Source organism: Oncorhynchus gorbuscha, unplaced genomic scaffold (genome assembly GCF_021184085.1).
Source record: "Oncorhynchus gorbuscha isolate QuinsamMale2020 ecotype Even-year unplaced genomic scaffold, OgorEven_v1.0 Un_scaffold_1028, whole genome shotgun sequence".
Taxonomy (NCBI): domain Eukaryota; kingdom Metazoa; phylum Chordata; class Actinopteri; order Salmoniformes; family Salmonidae; genus Oncorhynchus; species Oncorhynchus gorbuscha.
Window position 1 is genome coordinate 177,908 of NW_025745938.1, and position 27,754 is coordinate 205,661.

At 48.4% G+C, this 27,754-nt stretch overlaps 1 protein-coding gene across 1 annotated transcript in view; it reads right to left on the minus strand.

Annotated features, from left to right (window-relative positions):
* Positions 1-524: 524 nt before the first annotated feature.
* Positions 525-27,754, minus strand: part of LOC124021037 (dual specificity mitogen-activated protein kinase kinase 5-like) — a 47,898-nt gene continuing 20,668 nt past the window's right edge. Inside the window, exons 3-8 of the mRNA XM_046336347.1 lie at positions 26,600-26,658; positions 24,409-24,463; positions 18,408-18,472; positions 2,177-2,216; positions 1,227-1,295; positions 525-617 (exon numbers count right to left, since the gene is read on the minus strand). Coding sequence (XP_046192303.1) covers positions 525-617; positions 1,227-1,295; positions 2,177-2,216; positions 18,408-18,472; positions 24,409-24,463; positions 26,600-26,658 — 381 coding nt within the window. The remainder of the gene's footprint in view (positions 618-1,226; positions 1,296-2,176; positions 2,217-18,407; positions 18,473-24,408; positions 24,464-26,599; positions 26,659-27,754) is intronic.

Consider the following 27,754-nt stretch of genomic DNA (forward strand, 5'->3'; position numbering starts at 1 on the left):
CTTCAGCCTCAACCCCAGCCTTCAGCCTCAACCCCAGCCTTCAGCCTCAACCCCAGCCTTCAGCCTCAACCCCAGCCTTCAGCCTCAACCCCAGCCTTCAGCCTCAACCCCAGCCTTTAGCCTCAACCCCAGCCTTTAGCGTCAACCCCAGCCTTCAGCGTCAACCCCAGCCTTTAGCCTCAACCCCAGCCTTTAGCCTCAACCCCAGCCTTCAGCCTCAACCCCAGCCTTCAGCCTCAACCCCAGCCTCAACACCAACCCCAGCCTCAACACCAACCCCAGCCTCAACACCAACCCCAGTCCCAACACCAACCCCAGCCCCAACACCAACACCAACCCCAACACCAACCCCAGGCCCAACCCCAGCCCCAACCCCAGCCCCAACACCAACCCCAGCCCCAACACCAACACCAACCCCAGCCCCAGCCCCAGCACCAGCCCCAGCACCAGCCCCAGCACCAGCCCCAGCACCAGCCCCAGCACCAGCCCCAGCACCAGCCCCAGCACCAGCCCCAGCACCAGCCTCAGCACTCACCATCCATATATTCTGTGCATATGGAGATCCTGTTCTCCACAAAGAAGGCACTGTAGAAGGTTATGATGTAGGAGGAATCACACTGCAAAAAAAAGACAATTAACACAGTTCACTCATTAATTAACATTGATGCATGTTGCAGTATTTATTGTTGAACTGTTTAGTTAGCCCATTTCACAGTCTACCTCAGAAGAACAGGAGAGATCTGGGGTAAATTATTGAGAGGGCTTATCAGCAATCACGTGTTCCTGCCTCGTGTGTATTTCGCCAATCCCTGGCTTGTCACGCAGGAGGAGAAGAGACCCACTCAGAATAAAGGTGCTCCATGAACTAGTCTAATGTAACAGAGTAGACTAAACACTGCAGGTCTGATAAGAGAGGCTTCAATTGGGGGAAGAGATCTGACTACATGATTTGGGCCAGTTGGGGGAGAGATCTGACTACATGATTTGGGCCAGTTGGGGGAGAGATCTGACTACATGATTTGGGCCAGTTGGGGGAGAGATCTGACTACAGCACTAACATGATTTGGGCCAGTTGCGGGAGAGATCTGACTACATGATTTGGGCCAGTTGGGGGAGAGATCTGACTACATGATTTGGGCCAGTTGGGGGAGAGATCTGACTAAATGACTTGGGCCAGTTGGGGGAGAGATCTGAGCAGTTTGGGGCTCTAGAGAATAGAAGCTGACCTTGTAGAGGATCTCCAACTCGGACATGATCTGTTTCTGTAGCTCCACTGTGATATCCAGAGGAATGACCTGTAAAGTCCCAAGCACAGCCCAAATGAGAGACCAGAGTAACATGCACAGGTTAAATATACAAGCACGCACACACTGCTAAAGCCCTTCAAAAACACACACAGAAACATTTAAAGCAATGTACATTATTATTACAATGTAAATGGGCACTACCAGGGGTGTGAATTCTGATCTGGCTGCACTGAGCTTAGCTAATAGCTACAACAGTGGCACGCTAGCACTAGCAAAGATTAGCTAAACGTGCAGCTTATCATTGATTACAGGTTAGAGAGCGAGAGAGAAGGGAGTAGCTACATGTTAACATCATTGATTACAGGTTAGAGAGAGAGAGAAGGGAGTAGCTACATGTTAACATCATTGATTACAGGTTAGAGAGAGAGAGAGAAGGGAGTAGCTACATGTTAACATCATTGATTACAGGTTAGAGAGAGAGAGAAGGGAGTAGCTACATGTTAACATCATTGATTACAGGTTAGAGAGAGAGAGAGAAGGGAGTAGCTACATGTTAACATCATTGATTACAGGTTAGAGAGAGAGAGAAGGGAGTAGCTACATGTTAACATCATTGATTACAGGTTAGAGAGAGAGAGAAGAGAGTAGCTACATGTTACGAGGGTCAAGAAGGTACCCATTACATCTACCTTCCATTCCACTCCAATAGATTAGATTACTGGTAGAATTACAGAGCATGAGAACAGAGTGGATGAATGAACCAATGAGAGAGGGGGGGGGATCACAGAGGTTGAGAAGCATAGAAAATGAAAGAGGGAGGGGAAAGGACAGAGGTAGAGATACAGGAGAAGACTAGTGTTGTTGAACGTGATTTGGTAAAAGGAGAGGTGCCCAGGAGAAGGCTACAGCAGTACAGCTGTTGATCTCACCTTCACCGCCAACACTCTGTTGCCCAGAAGATGGTACGCTCTGTGGGAGAGAACGAGAGGAAACATTAACACAGCCCAACGAAGAGTAAGCCAGAGCTTCAGAAAAGTCCCTACTAAACTATTTCACACATTAAAACACCCCTGTTACTGTTCATTCATCCGGGCCTCTAAAGTCATGTGAATGAAAATATGTTGAATGGAAAAGGACTTGGGAGAATATCACTACATTCAGAATGGACATACAGTATTTTACTTATTTATTTATTTTACCTTTATTTAACGAGGCAAGTCAGTTAAGAACAAATTCTTATTTTCAATGACGGCCTAGGAACAGTGGGTTAACTGCCTGTTCAGGGGCAGAACGACAGATTTGTACCTTGTCAGCTCGGGGATTCGAACTTGCAACCTTTCGGTTACTAGTCCAACACGCTAACCACTAGGCTACACTGCCGCCCCCAGTAGAGGTCCTAGACATGCTTATTCAAATCAGCCACTATTTTCCTCGTTGGCGAGTCATAACATGAAGGGTGTTGTCATAACGGAAACCGGAGAGTCCAAATGAGCATGACAACATGTCTCTTAGTCTAACAGCATTTCCATCATTAAAAAGGTCAGAGGTCAAAACAATAGCCTTCATGACACATGTCCATTGAGCCCAGTCAGTCCTGTATCGTCACAGTTCTCCAGACAGGTTTCAGGTGGCAGGTAAACCAAACAGCCGAGGAGCGCCGGCTGGCCTAGACGACCTTGATGATTTAATTATGAAACTCCTTAATGCCCACCGGCGGGTTTAGTTACCGGCCAAGAGGGTCGGTTTACCAAAAGCGCCAATGTCTCAACATCCAATCCTCTTGTCCCCGTAGAACAGCTGCCGGGGGTGAGGGCCACAGGGAGGGCGTACGTCACCAGCCCAGTTCACCAGTTTGTTTACGACAGCCAGGTATACTGGATACCTCCCGAGGTTTCACCTGTCAACAGGGTAGGCCGGCGTGTATGAGCTCAGACCAGGGTGTGTGATTAATGCGTGGTAGATAGGAGGATCGTGTTGCACCTCTAAACTGGCCCTTTAATTAATAACACCTCTTAGTGTCTGGTCTGGGTCGTCTGACCCTCCAGTCAGGACAAACAGACCATCCCTCGTAGGCCGGGCGCTGGACACACCAACATACTGTTTCTACTTAGATACTGAATGACAATGGCGTTTTTAAACTTGGTTTTAGTTTTACATGTAACAACTTTGTATCATAAGCATTCATGTCAGGTACTGGGGTCCTAATTACAGCTGAGCCTTAAATGCATGAAGGCATCGAACACAGGTCCTTCATAGGAACGGCTACCACTCCTCCCACCCGTGGATGTTACCTAGTGAACTCTCCTTTAGGTCTGTAAAAGGCCTCGGTGTATTTTATTTTAATTTTATTTTTTACCTTTATTTAATTAGGCAAGTCAGTTAAGAACAAATTCGTATTTTCAATGACGGCCTAGGAACAGTGTGTTAACTGCCTGTTCAGGGGCAGAACGACAGATTTGTACCTTGTCAGCTCGGGGATTCGAACTTGCAACCTTTCGGTTCCTAGTCCAACACTCTAACCACTAGGCTACCCTGCCGCCCCTCCACTCTAACCACTAGGCTACCCTGCCGCCCCTCCACTCTAACCACTAGGCTACCCTGCCGCCCCTCCACTCTAACCACTAGGCTACCCTGCCGCCCCTCCACTCTAACCACTAGGCTACCCTGCCGCCCCTCCACTCTAACCACTAGGCTACCCTGCCGCCCCTCCACTCTAACCACTAGTCTACCCTGCCGCCCCTCCACTCTAACCACTAGTCTACCCTGCCGCCCCTCCACTCTAACCACTAGTCTACCCTGCCGCCCCTCCACTCTAACCACTAGTCTACCCTGCCGCCCCTCCACTCTAACCACTAGTCTACCCTGCCGCCCTCCACTCTAACCACTAGTCTACCCTGCCGCCCCTCCACTCTAACCACTAGTCTACCCTGCCGCCCCTCCACTCTAACCACTAGTCTACCCTGCCGCCCCTCCACTCTAACCACTAGTCTACCCTGCCGCCCCTCCACTCTAACCACTAGTCTACCCTGCCGCCCCTCCACTCTAACCACTAGTCTACCCTGCCGCCCCTCCACTCTAACCACTAGTCTACCCTGCCGCCCCTCCACTCTAACCACTAGTCTACCCTGCCGCCCCTCCACTCTAACCACTAGGCTACCCTGCCGCCCCTCCACTCTAACCACTAGGCTACCCTGCCGCCCCTCCACTCTAACCACTAGTCTACCCTGCCGCCCCTCCACTCTAACCACTAGGCTACCCTGCCGCCCCTCCACTCTAACCACTAGTCTACCCTGCCGCCCCTCCACTCTAACCACTAGTCTACCCTGCCGCCCCTCCACTCTAACCACTAGTCTACCCTGCCGCCCCTCCACTCTAACCACTAGTCTACCCTGCCGCCCCTCCACTCTAACCACTAGTCTACCCTGCCGCCCCTCCACTCTAACCACTAGTCTACCCTGCCGACCCTCCACTCTAACCACTAGTCTACCCTGCCGCCCTCCACTCTAACCACTAGTCTACCCTGCCGCCCCAGGGTGGCCTAGTGGTTACTTTCACCTTTTAGTTTTGATGTGTTACTCCTCCTTTAAGCTATAATCAATATCAATTAAGCACGACTACTGGTTCTTAATTAAGACAAGAGGAAGACTGTTAATTGAGACTGGAGCGGAGAGCCAGAGATGTTAAATAGTGATTGGACTGATTCTGTGTGTAGCCAACGAACAGAGCAAATAATCATTATTTTATCATGCTGAAAATGTTCAGGTTCACAGAAAAAAAACCTGCTGACTCAGTCAGGAAGATGGTTCTTTACGATGACGTGATTAGTAACTGTTTTGGAGGACACAGGGGTGGCAGGCAAGGCGACCTCTCTTCCAGCCAGACACCCTCACCTGAGACGGCCCGACCAGAACGACTGCCAATCAGAGACTGACCTACCTAAGTTCAGAGAGCACATTGCTCTGCAGATGAAGAGGCTAACCTCTTTTCTCACGTCTGCACCATTCTGTCACTAATGAACCAGGAAACCAGGGGACGAGCAGATGAACCATAACAACAGTCGTTGTGAAGATACAAGATCACATTTAAATCTAACAGGTGAGCTAACAGACCCCTCAGGATGAGTGTGTCACTTATACCAGCCATTTTAGTGGCCTGATGTTCTTCCTCTACTCCCCAACAGAGTGATGACACGACGACAGTACAACCTCACTGTTAGAGCGGGTGAGTAGTCTAACTCCGGTCTCTATCCTCCATGCAGCCTGTAATGTAATGGGCCCAGTAGATCCACTGTCCTTGACCCCCCTCAGGGCCAACCCAACAGAGTGATGACACGACAATAGTACTGTTAGAGCGGGTGAGTAGTCTAACTCCGGTCTCTATCCTCCATGCAGCCTGTAATGTAATGGGCCCAGTAGATCCACTGTCCTTGACCCCCCTCAGGGCCAACCCTCCACCAGTGAGTTACAGTGACAGGCCTGGTGACTAGAGGACCTGGGAGCAAGGTTACCCAGCCGCCCGTCCCCACCCCCTCTTCCCCCTCGTCCTGACCCCAGTAAACGTGCCCCATTGCCTGGATCTTATTTACACTCCAGCCCCTGGTGTAATAAAAGCTCCACCATGCAGTATTCATGGGCCTGGCTGGCTCTCTAAAGCAGCCCTCGGGCGGGCGGTCAGGGCTGGAACGGTTGGTTTACAGTGCCACAGGGGTGGCAGGCAAGGCGACCTCTCTTCCAGCCAGACACCCTCACCTGAGACGGCCACAACGACTGCCAAACAGAGACTGACGTACCTAAGTTCAGAGAGCACATTACTCTGCAGATGAAGAGGCTAGCCGGTACGACCACACCACTACAAACTCACAAAGATGAGGACATTACACAGACCCACAACTATGAATATAAACAGAGGTTATACTCCCATGGTTATCAGTGGTGTCAGTTTCCCAGTCATCCGAGACCACTAAAACCAGAGGTGACGGAGGGAAGGAAAAGTAGAGAGAGAGGTGATGGAGGGAAGGAAAAGTAGAGACAGAGGTGATGGAGGGAAGGAAGGAAAAGCAGAGACAGAGGTGATGGAGGGAAGGAAAAGCAGGCAGAGGTGATGGAGGGAAGGAAGGAAAGTAGAGACAGAGGTGATGGAGGGAAGGAAGGAAAAGCAGAGACAGAGGTGATGGAGGGAAGGAAGGAAAAGCAGAGACAGAGGTGATGGAGGGAAGGAAGGAAAAGCAGAGACAGAGGTGATGGAGGGAAGGAAGGAAAAGCAGAGAGAGGTGATGGAGGGAAGGAAGGAAAAGCAGAGAGAGGTGATGGAGGGAAGGAAAAGCAGAGACAGAGGTGATGGAGGGAAGGAAAAGCAGAGACAGAGGTGATGGAGGGAAGGAAGGAAAAGCAGAGAGAGGTGATGGAGGGAAGGAAGGAAAGTAGAGACAGAGGTGATGGAGGGAAGGAAGGAAAAGCAGAGACAGAGGTGATGGAGGGAAGGAAGGAAAAGCAGAGACAGAGGTGATGGAGGGAAGGAATGAAAAGCAGAGACAGAGGTGATGGAGGGAAGGAATGAAAAGCAGAGACAGAGGTGATGGAGGGAAGGAAAAGCAGAGACAGAGGTGATGGAGGGAAGGAAAAGCAGGCAGAGGTGATGGAGGGAAGGAAGGAAAAGCAGAGACAGAGGTGATGGAGGGAAGGAAAAGCAGAGACAGAGGTGATGGAGGGAAGGAAAAGCAGGCAGAGGTGATGGAGGGAAGGAAAAGCAGGCAGAGGTGATGGAGGGAAGGAAGGAAAAGTAGAGACAGAGGTGATGGAGGGAAGGAAGGAAAAGCAGAGACAGAGGTGATGGAGGGAAGGAAGGAAAAGCAGAGACAGAGGTGATGGAGGGAAGGAAAAGCAGAGACAGAGGTGATGGAGGGAAGGAAAAGCAGGCAGAGGTGATGGAGGGAAGGAAAAGCAGGCAGAGGTGATGGAGGGAAGGAAGGAAAAGCAGAGACAGAGGTGATGGAGGGAAGGAAAAGCAGGCAGAGGTGATGGAGGGAAGGAAAAGCAGGCAGAGGTGATGGAGGGAAGGAAGGAAAGTAGAGACAGAGGTGATGGAGGGAAGGAAGGAAAAGCAGAGACAGAGGTGATGGAGGGAAGGAAGGAAAAGCAGAGACAGAGGTGATGGAGGGAAGGAAGGAAAAGCAGAGACAGAGGTGATGGAGGGAAGGAAGGAAAAGCAGAGACAGAGGTGATGGAGGGAAGGAAGGAAAAGCAGAGACAGAGGTGATGGAGGGAAGGAAGGAAAAGCAGAGACAGAGGTGATGGAGGGAAGGAAAAGCAGAGACAGAGGTGATGGAGGGAAGGAAAAGCAGAGACAGAGGTGATGGAGGGAAGGAAAAGCAGGCAGAGGTGATGGAGGGAGGGAAGGAAAAGCAGAGATAGAGGTGATGGAGGGAGGGAAGGAAAAGCAGAGACAGAGGTGATGGAGGGAGGGAAGGAAAAGCAGGCAGAGGTTATGGAGGGAAGGAAAAGCAGGCACAGAGGTGATGGAGGGAGGGAAGGAAAAGCAGGCAGAGGTGATGGAGGGAGGGAAGGAAAAGCAGAGACAGAGGTGATGGAGGGAGGGAAGGAAAAGCAGAGACAGAGGTGATGGAGGGAGGGAAGGAAAAGCAGAGACAGAGGTGATGGAGGGAAGGAAAAGCAGAGACAGAGGTGATGGAGGGAAGGAAAAGCAGGCAGAGGTGATGGAGGGAAGGAAAAGCAGGCAGAGGTGATGGAGGGAAGGAAAAGTAGGCAGAGGTGATGGAGGGAAGGAAAAGCAGGCAGAGGTGATGGAGGGAAGGAAAAGCAGGCAGAGGTGATGGAGGGAAGGAAAAGCAGGCAGAGGTGATGGAGGGAAGGAAAAGCAGGCAGAGGTGATGGAGGGAAGGAAAAGCAGGCAGAGGTGATGGAGGGAAGGAAAAGTAGGCAGAGGTGATGGAGGGAAGGAAAAGCAGGCAGAGGTGATGGAAGGAAGGAAGGAAAAGTAGAGACAGAGGTGATGGAAGGAAGGAAAAGTGACCGGAGAGAGAGAGGTTTAAATAAAGAGCTTAGACAAACCTTGACGTGTTCAGGTGCTAAACAGACCAGGCACTTCAACCCTACTTTATAGCCTGCAGCTTAAGATACAGTAACCAACTAAAAAATGAACAGGCAGAAATGTTCCTCCTCCCCACATCTAAATCAATGGCAGAGATCAATAAGAAAACAACGAGGCTGGGGACTTTGGGAAGAGCCACGCCGGTGTCTAAGTGCATGGAACTGCATGTCAATGTGCTTGTTCTAATTGCGCAGGTCCATCAGGCACGGAATGGCCACCTGTCCCAACACTAGTTATTTATAACCTGGTAGGACAGGCTGAACCTCAGAGAGGCAGCGTAGAACGTAATACAACAACAAGGGACAACATTGACGGATCACCGGGTCAGAGACACAGAGGAGAGCCAAGGTGTCAGCAACATCCAATTGAGTGTAAATGGCCGTGGGTCATAAATAGGGTTAAGGGTTAAAAGGTGCAGAGCCTTAAGTGGATCTATTCACACTAGATAAGCTTAATATAAACCAGGCCAATGGGGAGACGGAGGAGAGGTAATGACCTCCTTCAGAGGAGACCATGATCACATTACAACATTTACTTTCAAATGAGGAGACTGGGTGGGGCCTTTTATTTATTTATCCCTTATTTTACCAGCTAAGTTGACTGAGAACACGTTCTCATTTACAGCAATGACCTGAGGAATAGTTACAGGGGAGAGGAGGGGGGATGAATGAGCCAATTGGAAGCTGGGGATGATTCGGTGGACAATTTAGCCTCCACAGTCTGGAGGCAGTAAGTATGTATAAGGCTGTGTGTGTGTGTGTGTGTGTGTGTGTGTGTGTGTGTGTGTGTGTGTGTGTGTGTGTGTGTGTGTGTGTGTGTGTGTGTGTGTGTGTGTGTGTGTGTGTGTCATTGGGTTATCAACACTTCATACTCTGACATATAATAGCAGCAGTACAAAACACAAAGCCCAACAGAGAAACACACCAAATTATTTTTAAAGAAAGCAATTTACAGTAATACTCCAGGTGCCTGACTCTGTGGGGGAAAAGCCTCTGTGCATGTTTGACGGTCAAAGTGGTTTGTGTTTTACATGAACCAAAAGTGTTTAGGGTAGAGGTGACATAGGACACAACAGATATTACAGGCCCTATTTCCCCTTAGGGCAGCACCCTGTGTTCCTACAGATATCCACACACGCTGGGTCCCCTTGCTGTCCCCAGTCTGGGAGCAGGAACAACTAGGTTCCCTCTCCATCTGCTGTGTACAACACATTAACATCTGAAGGCACTGGTCTGGGATTCACATGCAGAACAGACAGCCGGCCGGACAGACGGCCGGACAGACGGACAGATGCAGGATCAACAGACAGACATGGACAGAGAGGAGATGCAGGATCAACAGACAGACAGCCGGCCAGACAGACGGCCGGACGGACAGATGCAGGATCAACAGACAGACAGATGGACAGAGAGGGAGATGGACAGACGAGAGGATCAGGATCAGACAGACAGACAGAGAGGAGATGCAGGATCAACAGACAGACAGATGGACAGAGAGGAGATGCAGGATCAACAGACAGACAGATGGACAGAGAAGAGATGCAGGATCAACAGACAGACAGATGGACAGAGAGGAGATGCAGGATCAACAGACAGACAGATGGACAGAGAGGAGATGCAGGATCAACAGACAGACAGATGGACAGAGAGGAGATGCAGGATCAACAGACAGACAGATGGACAGAGAGGAGATGCAGGATCAACAGACAGACAGATGGACAGAGAGGAGATGCAGGATCAACAGACAGACAGAGAGGAGATGCAGGATCAACAGACAGACAGATGGACAGAGAGGAGATGCAGGATCAACAGACAGACAGATGGACAGAGAAGAGATGCAGGATCAACAGACAGACAGAGAGGAGATGCAGGATCAACAGACAGACAGAGAGGAGATGCAGGATCAACAGACAGACAGAGAGGAGATGCAGGATCAACAGACAGACAGAGAGGAGATGCAGGATCAACAGACAGACAGAGAGGAGATGCAGGATCAATCAACAGACAGACAGAGAGGAGATGCAGGATCAACAGACAGACAGAGAGGAGATGCAGGATCAACAGACAGACAGAGAGGAGATGCAGGATCAACAGACAGACAGAGAGGAGATGCAGGATCAACAGACAGACAGAGAGGAGATGCAGGATCAACAGACAGACAGAGAGGAGATGCAGGATCAACAGACAGACAGAGAGGAGATGCAGGATCAACAGACAGACAGAGAGGAGATGCAGGATCAACAGACAGACAGAGAGGAGATGCAGGATCAACAGACAGACAGAGAGGAGATGCAGGATCAACAGACAGACAGAGAGGAGATGCAGGATCAACAGACAGACAGAGAGGAGATGCAGGATCAACAGACAGACAGAGAGGAGATGCAGGATCAACAGACAGACAGAGAGGAGATGCAGGATCAACAGACAGACAGAGAGGAGATGCAGGATCAACAGACAGACAGAGAGGAGATGCAGGATCAACAGACAGACAGAGAGGAGATGCAGGATCAACAGACAGACAGACAGACAGACAGACAGACAGACAGACAGACAGAGAGGAGATGCAGGATCAACAGACAGACAGACAGACAGAGAGGAGATGCAGGATCAACAGACAGACAGATGGACAGAGAGGAGATGCAGGATCAACAGACAGACAGATGGACAGAGAGGAGATGCAGGATCAACAGACAGACAGAGAGGAGATGCAGGATCAACAGACAGACAGAGAGGAGATGCAGGATCAACAGACAGACAGACAGACAGACAGACAGACAGACAGACAGACAGACAGACAGACAGACAGAGAGGAGATGCAGGATCAACAGACAGACAGACAGACAGAGAGGAGATGCAGGATCAACAGACAGACAGAGAGGAGATGCAGGATCAACAGACAGACAGAGAGGAGATGCAGGATCAACAGACAGACAGAGAGGAGATGCAGGATCAACAGACAGACAGAGAGGAGATGCAGGATCAACAGACAGACAGACAGAGAGGAGATGCAGGATCAACAGACAGACAGACAGACAGAGAGGAGATGCAGGATCAACAGACAGACAGACAGAGAGGAGATGCAGGATCAACAGACAGACAGACAGAGAGGAGATGCAGGATCAACAGAGAGACAGACAGAGAGGAGATGCAGGATCAACAGACAGACAGACAGAGAGGAGATGCAGGATCAACAGAGAGACAGACAGAGAGGAGATGCAGGATCAACAGAGAGACAGACAGACAGAGAGGAGATGCAGGATCAACAGAGAGACAGACAGAGAGGAGATGCAGGATCAACAGACAGACAGACAGAGAGGAGATGCAGGATCAACAGACAGACAGACAGACAGAGAGGAGATGCAGGATCAACAGACAGACAGACAGACAGAGAGGAGATGCAGGATCAACAGACAGACAGAGAGGAGATGCAGGATCAACAGACAGACAGAGAGGAGATGCAGGATCAACAGACAGACAGACAGAGAGGAGATGCAGGATCAACAGACAGACAGACAGAGAGGAGATGCAGGATCAACAGACACAGTGTGAATGGAAGAAAACAAACACACTGACAGACAAGACAATGAAACCTCAGCATCTACAGATGTAGGCCCCTTATTTGATCAGCCTGTTTCAGGACACATTTCCTGCAGTGCAGCATATTTAAAAACTTGTGTTGTATTTTGAGGTTTAAAACGGCTTCTGAAGTTTGTAATTTTCACTTCGAAATTTCAGAATGTATTTTTTTCCTTTACGAAAAAATGTATCAACCCCCTGGAACAATGTTAATACATTATAATCTACATAATAGTTCATATTTGCGGTTGGATTATTTTCCTGCTGTAGCAAACTGGCTCAAATTAAGATCCTTCATCTGTAGCAGTCAGTCTGGTCGTGCACCAAAACACAATGTCTGACTGACAGACAGGTTACTAAACCCTAAACCCTGTGAGAAGAGGAGAGACACCAAGCCTGTGTGTGTGTGTGTGTCTTGGTCAGTGGTGATAATGTGACAATGACACCAGAGGGCAGAGAGAGATGCCAGAGTGATTCCTATTGGCCATCCGCTCCCCAGGCTCCACCTGGAGGTCCTCTGATCTCCCCACTGAACCTCATTAAGCAGCTGATTGGATAAGCTCAGCCACACTGTCCTTGTCTTTCAAGAAACAGCAGGAGGACAACAGGATCCTGAACAACAACTAGACAAGTCAGGAACTAAGCCTACTGTACTTCAGCCAATCAAGTGATTTAGATGCCCTGGAGGTCAGGTGTAAAACGTAGTCTAGTGTTTGAGGTGATCATTACACAGTGCGGGTTAAAGTTGGCAGACAACGTCTAACTGTTGCTGAGGATGTGTCAGCCTTCGACCAGTTTCATCTGTGGCTGAGCTACCGAACATCACTGTTTGGTGTAAGGCTACTGCATATATTAGACATGTACAGCCTGATAGGAACCAACTCCATCTATGTACACAGTCAGGTTTAATGTACAACCTGATAGGAACCAACTCCATCTATATAAACAGTCAGGTTTAATGTACAACCTGATAGGAACCAACTCCATCTATATAAACAGTCAGGTTTAATGTACAGCCTGATAGGAACCAACTCCATCTATATAAACAGTCAGGTTTAATGTACAGCCTGATAGGAACCAACTCCATCTATATAAACAGTCAGGTTTAATCTACAACCTGATAGGAACCAACTCCATCTATATAAACAGTCAGGTTTAATGTACAGCCTGATAGGAACCAACTCCATCTATATAAACAGTCAGGTTTAATGTACAGCCTGATAGGAACCAACTCCATCTATATAAACAGTCAGATTTAATGTACAGCCTGATAGGAACCAACTCCATCTATATAAACAGTCAGGTTTAATGTAGAGCCTGATAGGAACCAACTCCATCTATATAAACAGTCAGGTTTAATGTACAGCCTGATAGGAACCAACTCCATCTATATAAACAGTCAGGTTTAATGTAGAGCCTGATAGGAACCAACTCCATCTATATAAACAGTCAGGTTTAATGTACAGCCTGATAGGAACCAACTCCATCTATATAAACAGTCAGGTTTAATGTACAGCCTGATAGGAACCAACTCCATCTATATAAACAGTCAGGTTTAATGTACAGCCTGATAGGAACCAACTCCATCTATATAAACAGTCAGGTTTAATGTACAGCCTGATAGGAACCAACTCCATCTATATAAACAGTCAGGTTTAATGTACAGCCTGATAGGAACCAACTCCATCTATATAAACAGTCAGGTTTAATGTACAGCCTGATAGGAACCAACTCCATCTATATAAACAGTCAGGTTTAATGTACAGCCTGATAGGAACCAACTCCATCTATATAAACAGTCAGGTTTAATGTACAGCCTGATAGGAACCAACTCCATCTATATAAACAGTCAGGTTTAATGTACAGCCTGATAGGAACCAACTCCATCTATATAAACAGTCAGGTTTAATGTACAACCTGATAGGAACCAACTCCATCTATATAAATAGTCAGGTTTAATGTACAGCCTGATAGGAACCAACTCCATCTATATAAACAGTCAGGTTTAATGTACAGCCCGAGTACAATATTTGAGTTGCTGCCTTGTTTGCATGTTGACAAAAATACGAACAGAAAACATAACAAAACCAAAACTAACATGAACAATTGGACAGGCGGAGAAAACAATGAGATCAGCAGTTTCTCTCCCGACCAGAAAAACAATCTGCCACAGAACCGGATGGATTTTCTGCTGAGCTCAATTGACTGAGAAGTTGTCGGAGGTTTTGTAATATTGGCTTTCCTCAGCCCAGCGGAACAATTTCCCAAGCCGAGCGAATAGCCAGTCGCTTTCTCCCTCAACTATAAGAGATAGTTAATGAAACAACCTCAACACAATAACACCATCAAAGAAACGTGATGAAAACAACAGGGAAAAGCCTGAACAAGACCCTTAAAAGAAATACACAGGATTTGCTCCGGATGAAATTTACGAGGAGCTCTGGACAGAGACGACAGAAGCACAGCCTCTCTCTCCGTCAAGTCAAGGTTAGAGAAGTGATCAATATCACTATCTCAATAAAACAGTTCAATAACAGGAGATAAGAGGAGGACAGAGAAGAGAAGGAGGAGATGAAGGGAGGAGGAGGACAGAGAAGAGAAGGAGGAGATGAAGAGAAGGAGGAGGACAGAGAAGAGAAGGAGGACAGAGAAGGAGGAGGACAGAGAAGAGAAGGAGGACAGAGAAGGAGGAGGACAGAGAAGAAAAGGAGGACAGAGAAGAGAAGGAGGAGATGAAGGGAGGAGGAGGACAGAGAAGAGAAGGAGGAGATGAAGAGGAGGAGGAGGACAGAGAAGAGAAGGAGGAGATGAAGGGAGGAGGACAGAGAAGAGAAGGAGGAGATGAAGGGAGGAGGAGGACAGAGAAGAGAAGGAGGAGATGAAGGGAGGAGGAGGACAGAGAAGAGGAGGAGGAGATGGAGGAGGTGAAGGGAGGAGGAGGACAGAGAAGAGGAGGAGGAGATGAAGGGAGGAGATGAAAGGAGGAGGAGGACAGAGAAGAGAAGGAGGACAGAAGAGAAGGAGGAGATGAAGGGAGGAGGAGGACAGAGAAGAGGAGGACAGAAGAGAAGGAGGTGATGAAGGGAGGAGGAGGACAGAGAAGAGAAGGAGGACAGAAGAGAAGGAGGTGATGAAGGGAGAAGGACAGAGAAGAGAAGGAAGACAGAAGAGAAGGAGGAGATGAAGGGAGGAGGAGGACAGAGAAGAGAAGGAGGACAGAAGAGAAGGAGGTGATGAAGGGAGGAGGAGGACAGAGAAGAGAAGGAGGTGATGAAGGGAGGAGGAGGACAGAGAAGAGAAGGAGGAGATGAAGAGAGGAGGAGGACAGAGAAGAGAAGGAGGAGATGAAGAGAAGGAGGAGGACAGAGAAGAGAAGGAGGAGGACAGAGAAGAGAAGGAGGACAGAGAAGAGGAGGAGATGAAGGGAGGAGGAGGACAGAGAAGAGAAGGAGGAGATGAAGGGAGGAGGAGATGGAGGAGGTGAAGGGAGGAGGAGGACAGAGAAGAGGAGGAGGTGAAGGGAGGAGGAGGACAGAGAAGAGGAGGAGGAGATGAAGGGAGGAGGAGATGAAGGGAGGAGGAGGACAGAGAAGAGAAGGAGGACAGAAGAGAAGGAGGAGATGAAGGGAGGAGGAGGACAGAGAAGAGAAGGAGGACAGAAGAGAAGGAGGACAGAAGAGAAGGAGGACAGAAGAGAAGGAGGACAGAAGAGAAGGAGGTGATGAAGGGAGAAGGAGGACAGAGAAGAGAAGGAAGACAGAAGAGAAGGAGGAGATGAAGGGAGGAGGACAGAGAAGAGAAAGAGGAGATGAAGAGAAGGAGGAGGACAGAGAAGAGGAGGAGATGAAGGGAGGAGGACAGAAGAGGAGGAGATGAAGAGAAGGAGGAGGACAGGGAAGAGAAGGAGGAGATGAAGGGAGGAGGACAGAGAAGAGAAGGAGGAGATGAAGGGAGGAGGACAGAGAAGAGAAGGAGGAGATGAAGGGAGGAGGACAGAGAAGAGAAGGAGGAGATGAAGGGAGGAGGACAGAGAAGAGAAAGAGGAGATGAAGGGAGGAGGACAGAGAAGAGGACAGAGAAGGAGGAGATGAAGAGAAGGAGGACAGAGAAGAGAAGGAGGAGATGAAGAGGAGGACAGAGAAGAGAAGGAGGAGATGAAGGGAGGAGGACGACAGAGAAGAGGAGGAGGAGATGAAGAGAAGGAGGACGACAGAGAAGAGGAGGAGTTGAAGAGATGGAGGACGACAGAGATGAGGGACAGAGAAGAGAAGGAGGAGATGAAGAGGAGGAGGAGATGAAGAGAAGGAGGACGACAGAGATGAGGACAGAGAAGAGAAGGAGGACAGAGAAGAGAAGGAGGAGATGAAGGGAGGAGGACGACAGAGAAGAGGACAGAGAAGAGAAGGAAGAGATGAAGAGAAGGAGGAGATGAAGAGAAGGAGGAGATGAAGAGAAGGAGGAGATGAAGAGAAGGAGGAGATGAAGAGAAGGAGGAGATGAAGAGAAGGAGGAGATGAAGAGAAGGAGGAGATGAAGAGAAGGAGGAGATGAAGAGAAGGAGGAGATGAAGAGAAGGAGGACGACAGAGAAGAGAAGGAGGAGATGAAGAGAAGGAGGACGACAGAGAAGAGAAGGAGGAGATGAAGAGAAGGAGGACAGAGAAGAGAAGGAGGAGATGAAGGGAGGAGGACGACAGAGAAGAGGACAGAGAAGAGAAGGAGATGAAGAGAAGGAGGAGATGAAGGGAGGAGGACAGAGAAGAGGAGGAAGAGATGAAGAGAAGGAGGAGGACAGAGAAGAGAAGGAGGAGATGAAGGGAGGAGGAGGACAGAGAAGAGGAGGAGATGAAGAGAAGAGGAGAAGGGAGGAGGACAGAGAAGAGGAGGAGGAGAGGAGGACAGAGGAGGAGGACAGTGTGCGTGTGTGTGTGTGTGTGTGTGTGTGTGTGTGTGTGTGTGTGTGTGTGTGTGTGTGTGTGTGTGTGTGTGTGTGTGTGTGTGTGTGTGTGTGTGTGTGTGTGTGTGTGTGTGTGTGTGTGTGTGTGTTGACAACACATCAGTCAGGTGATTTGGGAGGAGAGTCTTCTCTCCAGGTAACATGCTGTATGGTCCAGTGGGACAATCACTCTCATACCAGATCAATACCACATACGTTTGGCAACCTTCACATCGTAAAGAAAATACATAAATAAATTGAATCGCCACTCGCGCCCCAGACACTAACCAGCCTGATGGATTTCAGAGGAACACCAGAGATTAACAGACAGAGAGAGATCCAGACAGACAGACACAGACAGAGAGAGAGAGAGAGAAAAAGAGAGAAAAAGAGAGATATCGATAGATATGGTGAGAAAATGAGAACAGAGAAATAGGGTGAAAGAGAGAGAAAGAGAAAGTTAGTAGTTGTAAAAGTCTGGATTGTAAACATGGGTTGTATATGTGAGGGGGTGAGTGACACTTTAATGAAGTCAAGTGGTAACCCAAATCATGTTGTTAAAGGCCAGGTTCTACCCTTCACTGAGAAACCCGTACTCCCACAACGTCTCTTCTCTCTACTCTTCACTGAGAAGCCCGTACTCCCACCATGTCTCTTCTCTCTACTCTTCACTGAGAAGCCCGTACTCCCACAACGTCTCTTCTCTCTACCATTCACTGAGAAGCCCGTACTCCCACAACGTCTCTTCTCTCTACTCTTCACTGAGAAGCCCGTACTCCCACCATGTCTCTTCTCTCTACTCTTCACTGAGAAGCCCGTACTCCCACAACGTCTCTTCTCTCTACCCTTCACTGAGAAGCCCGTACTCCCACAACGTCTCTTCTCTCTACCCTTCACTGAGAAGCCCGTACTCCCACAACGTCTCTTCTCTCTACCCTTCACTGAGAAGCCCGTACTCCCACAACGTCTCTTCTCTCTACCCTTCACTGAGAAGCCCGTACTCCCACAACGTCTCTTCTCTCTACCCTTCACTGAGAAGCCCGTACTCCCACCATGTCTCTTCTCTCTACCCTTCACTGAGAAGCCCGTACTCCCACCATGTCTCTTCTCTCTACTCTTCACTGAGAAGCCCGTACTCCCACAACGTCTCTTCTCTCTACTCTTCACTGAGAAGCCCGTACTCCCACCATGTCTCTTCTCTCTACCCTTCACTGAGAAGCCCATACTCCCAACATGTCTCTTCTCTCTACCCTTCACTGAGAAGCCCGTACTCCCACCACGTCTCTTCGCTCTACCCACCACGTCTCTTCTCTCTACCCTTCACTGAGAAGCCCGTACTCCCACCACGTCTCTTCGCTCTACCCACCACGTCTCTTCGCTCTACCCTTCACTGAGAAGCCCATACTCCCACCATGTCTCTTCTCTCTACCCTTCACTGAGAAGCCCGTACTCCCACCATGTCTCTTCTCTCAACACCATTCTTATTGTTATAGATACCAGTGTTGGCACGAAGGCCGACAGTAAAGTACAGACAGGCACCTACTTGTACACGGTCCCTCCGTTTCCATGGCCAAGCTGCTCCTGGTATTGTATGTCTTGGCCATTGATCTATAGAGGCACAAACAGAGATCAATACTAATAGGATAGGAGATAGAAGATAGAGATGTCAATGGAGATTTAAAAAGGGAGGGAGGAAGGAGAGAGAGAGAGGGGGAGGGATAGCGAGAGAGAGAGAGCGAGAGCGAGGAATGTTACTGGAGGCCATATACAAGGAAACAGGCATTCAGGTCATCCCAAGTTCAGAGGGAGAGAGGGAAGGGGAGAGAGAGAGAGGGAGAGATGTAAAGGGAAAGAGAGAGAGAGGGAAAGAGAGAGAGAGGGAAAGAGAGAGAGAGATCAATACAACATTTGCTGTCCAATTTCTAAAAGGACAATGGCGTGTAGGGGGGCGGGTGAGGGAGGAGTGATGGAGAGTTTAATGATGATTTGTTTGCTGTCGTCGTTCCAGTCCTGTGTTGATAAAAGGTGTCAGAACGGGGTAATATAACATGGCCCCGTGTGACATGGAGGGGAGGCTGGGGAGAAGTTTCCTCCTGTCAGACTGATGGGAGGAGGGTAGGGGGTGTTACAACACACACACTGCATTTACTAGCCCCAAAAAATAGTATACTGCACGGAATAAAAGTATCACAGCCAGGTGTCCATCCAGCCAGGTGTCCATCACAGCCAGGTGTCCATCACAGCCAGGTGTCCATCACAGCCAGGTGTCCATCACAGCCAGGTGTCCATCCAGCCAGGTGTCCATCCAGCCAGGTGTCCATCCAGTCAGGTGTCCATCACAGCCAGGTGTCCATCCAGCCAGGTGTCCATCCAGCCAGGTGTCCATCCAGCCAGGTGTCCATCCAACCAGGTGTCCATCACAGCCAGGTGTCCATCACAGCCAGGTGTCCATCCAGCCAGGTGTCCATCCAGCCAGGTGTCCATCCAGCCAGGTGTCCATCCAACCAGGTGTCCATCACAGCCAGGTGTCCATCCAGCCAGGTGTCCATCACAGCCAGGTGTCCATCCAGCCAGGTGTCCATCCAGCCAGGTGTCCATCCAGCCAGGTGTCCATCCAGCCAGGTGTCCATCCAGCCAGGTGTCCATCCAACCAGGTGTCCATCCAGCCAGGTGTCCATCCAGCCAGGTGTCCATCACAGCCAGGTGTCCATCACAGCCAGGTGTCCATCACAGCCAGGTGTCCATCCAGCCAGGTGTCCATCCAGCCAGGTGTCCATCACAGCCAGGTGTCCATCCAGCCAGGTGTCCATCACAGCCAGGTGTCCATCACAGCCAGGTGTCCATCCAGCCAGGTGTCCATCCAGCCAGGTGTCCTTCCAGCCAGGTGTCCATCACAGCCAGGTGTCCATCCAGCCAGGTGTCCATCCAGCCAGGTGTCCATCCAGCCAGGTGTCCATCCAGCCAGGTGTCCATCACAGCCAGGTGTCCATCCAGCCACTATTCTAATATTCACACAGAAAGACATTCCACTGACTTGTTGTGAATAAAAACGTTTGTAATGACGTAGTGCTTCTAAAAAACACGTCTTCAGATAAAACACAGCAGTTCAATGTGCTTCCATCTCCTCTTGAACTCTACCGATGGTTTTGCTACAAACGTTTTTAGAGAAAGAGCAAACTTGTCCGATCTGGTCTTGGCACATGCTCACTTGGCAGATAAAGTGATCTGGTCTTGGCGCATTCTCACTTGGCAGATAGAGTGATCTGGTCTTGGCACATTCTCACTTGGCAGATAAAGTGATCTGGTCTTGGCACATTCTCACTTGGCAGATAGAGTGATCTGGTTTTGGCACATGCTCACTTGGCAGATAGAGTGGATAAGCTTCATGATGAGACAAAATATCATTTGTATTTTTCAAATGGCAGCCAAGCACCATGTTGTCACCAGGATAGCCTACAAATAATATCCCAGATAGGCCTATTTCCTGGAAATGAATATCCCAGATAGGCCTATTTCCTGGAAATGAATATCCCGGATAGGCCTATTTCCTGGAAATGAATATCCCAGATAGGCCTATTTCCTGGAAATGAATATCCCGGATAGGCCTATTTCCTGGAAATGAATATCCCGGATAGGCCTATTTCCTGGAAATGAATATCCCAGATAGGCCTATTTCCTGGAAATGAATATCCCAGATAGGCCTATTTCCTGGAAATGAATATCCCGGATAGGCCTATTTCCTGGAAATGAATATCCCGGATAGGCCTATTTCCTGGAAATGAATATCCCAGATAGGCCTATTTCCTGGAAATGAATATCCCAGATAGGCCTATTTCCTGGAAATGAATATCCCAGATAGGCCTATTTCCTGGAAATGAATATCCCAGATAGGCCTATTTCCTGGAAATGAATATCCCAGATAGGCCTATTTCCTGGAAATGAATATCCCGGATAGGCCTATTTCCTGGAAATTAATATCCCGGATAGGCCTATTTCCTGGAAATGAATATCCCAGATAGGCCTATTACCTGAAAATGAATATCCCAGATAGGCCTATTTCCTGGAAATTAGCATCAAGCTCATCACCGCACATTCACCACCTTGAGAAGTTCATCTTAACTTATTTCACCTGTAGTCAAATAAACACTTCCTGCTTTTCCAGGGTCGTAGCGGGAAAGGACCACACAGCACCACAACATGATGTTGTTCTAGCAATACAGGAGCATCTCCACCAAAATATGAAGCAGCATCTATTTCACTGAAATGATCCACTCTTGTCGAACGCATTTAGTTCTGTCCACATTTCTGAAATCTTACAGCCAATTATCTTTCTCCATCACACCTGTCGTGAGTGTTTTAATGAAGAGCCAATTAGCTTTCTCCATTACACCTGTCGTGAGTGTTTTAATGAAGAGCCAATTAGCTTTCTCCATCACACCTGTTGTGAGTGTTTTAATGAAGAGCCAATTAGCTTTCTCCATTACACCTGTTGTGAGTGTTTTAATTAAGAGCCAATTATCTTTCTCCATCACACCTGTCGTGAGTGTTTTAATTAAGAGCCTGGTAATTCATACACATAAAATGGTCCGTTTCCATCAGCTTATTATTTAATCAACCTTATACACACATTCTGCTCTGCTTCAGGACAAAACACACTGAAACAACCCCCGAGCCATCCCAGGTTACCAGCTCTGTTGTGAGTGAGGACACGGGCTCAGTTCCAGCCTTTTTTCATAAAGTCTATAGCCTAATAAAGACACGTCCTCAGCTGGCGTGACCCTTGTCACTTCATCAATACCTACAACAACCCCCCAATCTCCAACACCCTTCCCATTTAAACCCCATGACAGCTATCAGATAAATATTTATATCTCATAACCTGTATTAGATAGAGACATCTGTTTGGGTGGATTGGGTAGGGGCTGGTCCTGGCTAGCAGGCTTGTCAATAGCCTGATTGTGTGGGCAGATGCTTGTTTGTGCTGCTGAGACCAGCATGATATCAAGTCAATGACCTGCTGTCAAGGTTCATTTTGGCCAGGGGGAAAGGGGCTACACTGGGGGTTAAAAATGACCCAGCACCACCACCACCTACTCCAATTCAGCCCCATTGATTGGGTTACATGGGAGGGGGGTGAGACACTTGTCAGGTGTCAGAGAGAGAAAGAGCGAGAGAGAGAGAGAGAGAGCAGGGGCAGGAGGGGGAGATACTTGTCAGGTATCAGAGACAGCAGGAGGGGGAGATACTTGTCAGGTATCAGAGACAGAGAGAACAGGATACTTGTTCTTAGAGAGAACAGGGATACTTGTCAGGTGTCAGAGAGAACAGGAGGGGGGGATACTTGTCAGGTGTCAGAGAGAACAGGAGGGGGGGGATACTTGTCAGGTGTCAGAGAGACAGAGACAGAGACAGAGACAGGGAGAGAGGGAGACAGAGACAGAGACAGAGACAGAGAGAGAGAGAGAGAGAGAGAGAGAGAGAGAGAGAGAGAGAGAGAGAGAGAGAGAGAGAGAGAGAGAGAGAGGGGGTATGGCTCCATTAGACCAATGTGTTACAGGCGACATCAGGGAAGTGGCTGGGCTTAATTGTCTGCTTGACACACTTTGCCTGGCCTTACGTGTGTGAGTGTGTCCTAGGCAACAGCGCTCAGCTAAAAAAATGAATATCTATCCATTAGGTCGGGATGAAGATGTCGACCGGGGCAGGCGGTGAAACAGGAAGTGGGCAGCAGCTTTCAGAGGAAATCAATGACCGGCCACTCAGTAACAGGGACATGATGTGTCTTCTATAACAGGACAACACTCAGTAACAGGGACATGACGTGTCTTCTATAACAGGACAACACTCAGTAACAGGGACATGATGTGTCTTCTATAACACTCACTAACAGGGACATGATGTGTCTTCTATAACAGGACAACACTCACTAACAGGGACATGATGTGTCTTCTATAACACTCACTAACAGGGACATGATGTGTCTTCTATAACAGGACAACACTCACTAACAGGGACATGATGTGTCTTCAATAACAGGACAACACTCACTAACAGGGACATGATGTGTCTCCTATAACACTCACTAACAGGGACATGATGTGTCTCCTATAACACTCACTAACAGGGACATGATGTGTCTCCTATAACACTCACTAACAGGGACATGATGTGTCTCCTATAACACTCACTAACAGGGACATGATGTGTCTCCTATAACACTCACTAACAGGGACATGATGTGTCTCCTATAACACTCACTAACAGGGACATGATGTGTCTTCTATAACACTCACTAACAGGGACATGATGTGTCTTCTATAACAGGACAACACTCACTAACAGGGACATGATGTGTCTTCTATAACACTCACTAACAGGGACATGATGTGTCTTCTATAACAGGACAACACTCACTAACAGGGACATGATGTGTCTTCTATAACACTCACTAACAGGGACATGATGTGTCTTCTATAACAGGACAACACTCACTAACAGGGACATGATGTGTCTTCTATAACACTCACTAACAGGGACAATGTGTCTCCTATAACACTCACTAACAGGGACATGATGTGTCTCCTATAACACTCACTAACAGGGACATGTGTCTTCTATAACACTCACTAACAGGGACATGTGTCTTCTATAACACTCACTAACAGGGACATGTGTCTTCTATAACACTCACTAACAGGGACATGTGTCTTCTATAACACTCACTAACAGGGTCATGATGTGTCTTCTATAACAGGACAACACTCAGTAACAGGGACATGATGTGTCTTCTATAACAGGACAACACTCACTAACAGGGACATGATGTGTCTTCTATAACAGGACAACACTCACTAACAGGGACATGATGTGTCTTCTATAACAGGATGTAACACGGTGCAGGCCAAGGCCCTGAGGACAGGGACTAACAGGGAGCAGGCCAAGGCCCTGAGGACAGGGACTAACAGGGTGCAGGCCAAGGCCCTGAAGACAGGGACTAACAGGGTGCAGGCCAAGGCCCTGAGGACAGGGACTAACAGGGTGCAGGCCAAGGCCCTGAGGACAGGGACTAACAGGGAGCAGACCAAGGCCCTGAGGACAGGGACTAACAGGGTGCAGGCCAAGGCCCTGAGGACAGGGACTAACAGGGTGCAGGCCAAGGCCCTGAGGACAGGGACTAACAGGGTGCAGGCCAAGGCCCTGAGGACAGGGACTAACAGGGTGCAGGCCAAGGCCCTGAGGACAGGGACTAAAAGGGTGCAGGCCAAGGCCCTGAGGACAGGGACTAACAGGGAGCAGACCAAGGCCCTGAGGACAGGGACTAACAGGGTGCAGGCCAAGGCCCTGAGGACAGGGACGAACAGGGTGCAGGCCAAGGCCCTGAGGACAGGGACTAACAGGGAGCAGGCCAAGGCCCTGAGGACAGGGACTAACAGGGTGCAGACCAAGGCCCTGAGGACAGGGACTAACAGGGTGCAGACCAAGGCCCTGAGGACAGCCATTGGGGACACGTGTGTGTTAGTTCAGAAGGGGGAGAAATACAATACCTGTCCATTAGTCAAAATCTTCTTTAGCTCTGCGGAGGACTTCTTTAGACTGGGACTGAAAAATGACAACATCTGGGTTCAGTCAAAAGACACAGACTACAGAGCAAAGGTGTTGATGTCTACACTATAGTCTACAGTACCAGTCAAAAGTCTGGACACACCTGCTCATTCTCAGCTTTTTCTTTATTTTTTCTACATTGTAGAATAAAAGTGAAGACATCCAAACTATTAAATATCGCATATGGAATCATGCAGTAACCCCCCAAAAAAGTGTTTGTCAAAGTAACCACCCTTTGCCTTGACGATAGCTTTGCACACTCTTGGTATTCTCTCAACCAGCTTCATCTGGAATGCTTTTCCAACAATCTCGAATGAATTCCCACATATGCTGAGCCCTTGTTGGCTGCTTTTCCTTCACTCTGCAGTCCAACTCATCCCAAACCATCTCAATTGGGTTGAGGTTAGGTGATTGTGGAGGTTAGGTCATCTGATGCAGCACTCCACAGCCTGGAGGTGTGTTGGGTAATTGCTCTGTTGAAAAACAAATGATAGTCCCACTAAGCGCAAACCAGATGGGATGGGATGGCTTATCGCTGCAGAATGCTGTGGCAGCCATGCTGCTTAAGTGTGCCTTGAATTCTATATAAATCACTGACAGTGCCACCAGCAAAAGAACACCCACACCATCACACCTCCTCCTCCATGCTTCACGGTGGGAACCAAACATGCGGCGATCATACGTTAACCTACTCTCCATCTCACAAAGACACAGCTGTTGAAAACAAAAATCTCAAATTTGGACTCATCAGACCAACTGACATATGTCCACCGGTCAAATGTCAATTTCTCGTGTTTCTTTAGCCCAAGCAAGTCTCTTCTTATTGGCGTCCTTTAGTAGTGGTTTCTTTGCAGTAATTCAACCATGAAGGACTGATTCACACAGTCTCCTCAGAACAGTTGATGTTGAGATGTGTCTGTTACTTAAACTCTATGAAGCATTTATTTGGGCTGCAATTTCTGAGACTGGTAACTCTAATGAATGTATCCTCTGCAGCAGAGGTAACTCTGGGTCTTCCTTTCCTGTGGCGGACCTCATCAAAGCCAGTTTCATCATAGCGCTTGATAGTTTTTGTGACTGCAATTGAAGAAACTTTCAAAGTTCTTGAAATGTTCCAGATTGACTGACCTTCATGTCTTAAAGTAATGCCGGACTCTCGTTTTGACTATTTGAGCTGTTCTTGCTAATATGGACTTGACTACCTTCTGTACACCACCCCTATTGAAATGCATTCCAGGTGACTACCTCATGAAGCTGGTTGAGAGAATGCCAAAAATGTACAAAAATTACAGCTTCAAAATTGGCATTCTCTCAACCAGCTTCATGAGGTAGTCACCTGGAATGCATTTCAATTAACAGGTGTGCCTTGTTAAGTTAATTTGTGGAATTTCTTTCCTCCTCCTCAATGCATTTGAGGCAATCAGTTGTGTTGTGACAAGTGGTGGTGTACAGAAGGTAGCCCTATTTGGTAAAAGACCAAGTCCATAGTATGGCAAGGACAGCTTAAATAAGCAAAGAGAAAGGCAGAGGGAGGCTACTTTGAAGACATGTTATTTCATAGTGTTTATGTCTTCACTATTATTCTACAATGTAGAAAATAGTTTTAAAAAATAAAGAAAAGAACCTTTGAATTAATAGTTTTGTCCAAAATTGACTGGTACTGTACATAGATACCGAGATATTCAAAAACACTGTCTATCTGAGAAGCACAATCATCTATCCATCCACCAACACACTCATTCACCCATCTATCTATCCATCCACCAACACACTCATTCACCCATCTATCCATCCACCAACACACTCATTCACCCATCTATCCATCCACCAACGCACTCATTCACCCATCTATCCATCCACCAACACACTCATTCACCCATCTATCCATCCACCAACGCACTCATTCACCCATCTATCCATCCACCAACGCACTCATTCACCCATCTATCCATCCACCAACACACTCATTCACCCATCTATCCATCTACCAACGCACTCATTCACCCATATATCCATCTACCAACGCACTCATTCACCCATATATCCATCCACCGGCATTTCCATACATTCCCCCATCCATGCCTCCTCCATCCACCCCCAGGCAGTTGGGCCTTAACCCTCCAGACTCCTCACCTATTGTTGGGCATAGAGCCGATGGCGGCGGGGGAGCAGTCATTGGGCCTTGTGTTCACCTGCAGCCAAAAAGAGACAGAGACAATAAGTTGGCAAGGCCAACAGACAGCCAGGCAGGCAGCAAGCACACAGGCCTTCTAATGAACCCATTGACTGACTCAACACAACACAATCTCTCTCTCTTGCTCTCTTTTTCTCTTAGTTCAAACTGAGGGTTAATTGACTTTTGAGAGAGAGGGGAGGAGTAGCTTGAGATAGAGGGTGAGAGCAGGAGAGAGAGAGTATAAGAGAGAAAGATAGAGAACGAGGGAGACAGGGAGAGAGATAGAGGAGAGAGAACGAGGGAGACAGGGAGAGAGATAGAGGAGAGAGAACGAGGGAGACAGGGAGAGAGATAGAGGAGAGAGAACGAGGGAGACAGGGAGAGAGATAGAGGAGAGAGAACGAGGGAGACAGGGAGAGACAGAGGAGAGAGAACGAGGGAGACAGGGAGAGACAGAGGAGAGAGAACGAGGGAGACAGGGAGAGACAGAGGAGAGAGAACGAGGGAGACAGGGAGAGAGATAGAGGAGAGAGAACGAGGGAGACAGGGAGAGAGATAGAGGAGAGAGAACGAGGGAGACAGGGAGAGAGATAGAGGAGAGAGAACGAGGGAGACAGGGAGAGATAGAGGAGAGAGAACGAGGGAGACAGGGAGAGACAGAGGAGAGAGAACGAGGGAGACAGGGAGAGACAGAGGAGAGAGAACGAGGGAGACAGGGAGAGAGATAGACTATGGGAGTATGGGAGGAGCATCGATGAACAAACGGATGTAAAGACTCACATTAGGAGGAAAAGTACCATCTCTCTAGGAAATGTACTTCTGTCCAGCTCTGCATGGGTATGGTGGGGTTTTACACCGAAGACCCAGCACACCCGGATTCAACCCAGGTTCAACAGAAACCAGAGGGAAACGGGGTGTTCGTTCTAAAAATAACTTGTTTAATTGGGGTCCACAGGTCACCGTGTTTGGTCCACTAAGGCAGGGATTCTCCTTTTAATTAGTGCCTAGAGAAGACCTCATTTAAATGTACAGTATCTTGTTCCTCATTTTCTAGAGCCAATTAATTTGAGACGAAACATTATCGAAAGGTTTCAACATCATCTATGGAGAAA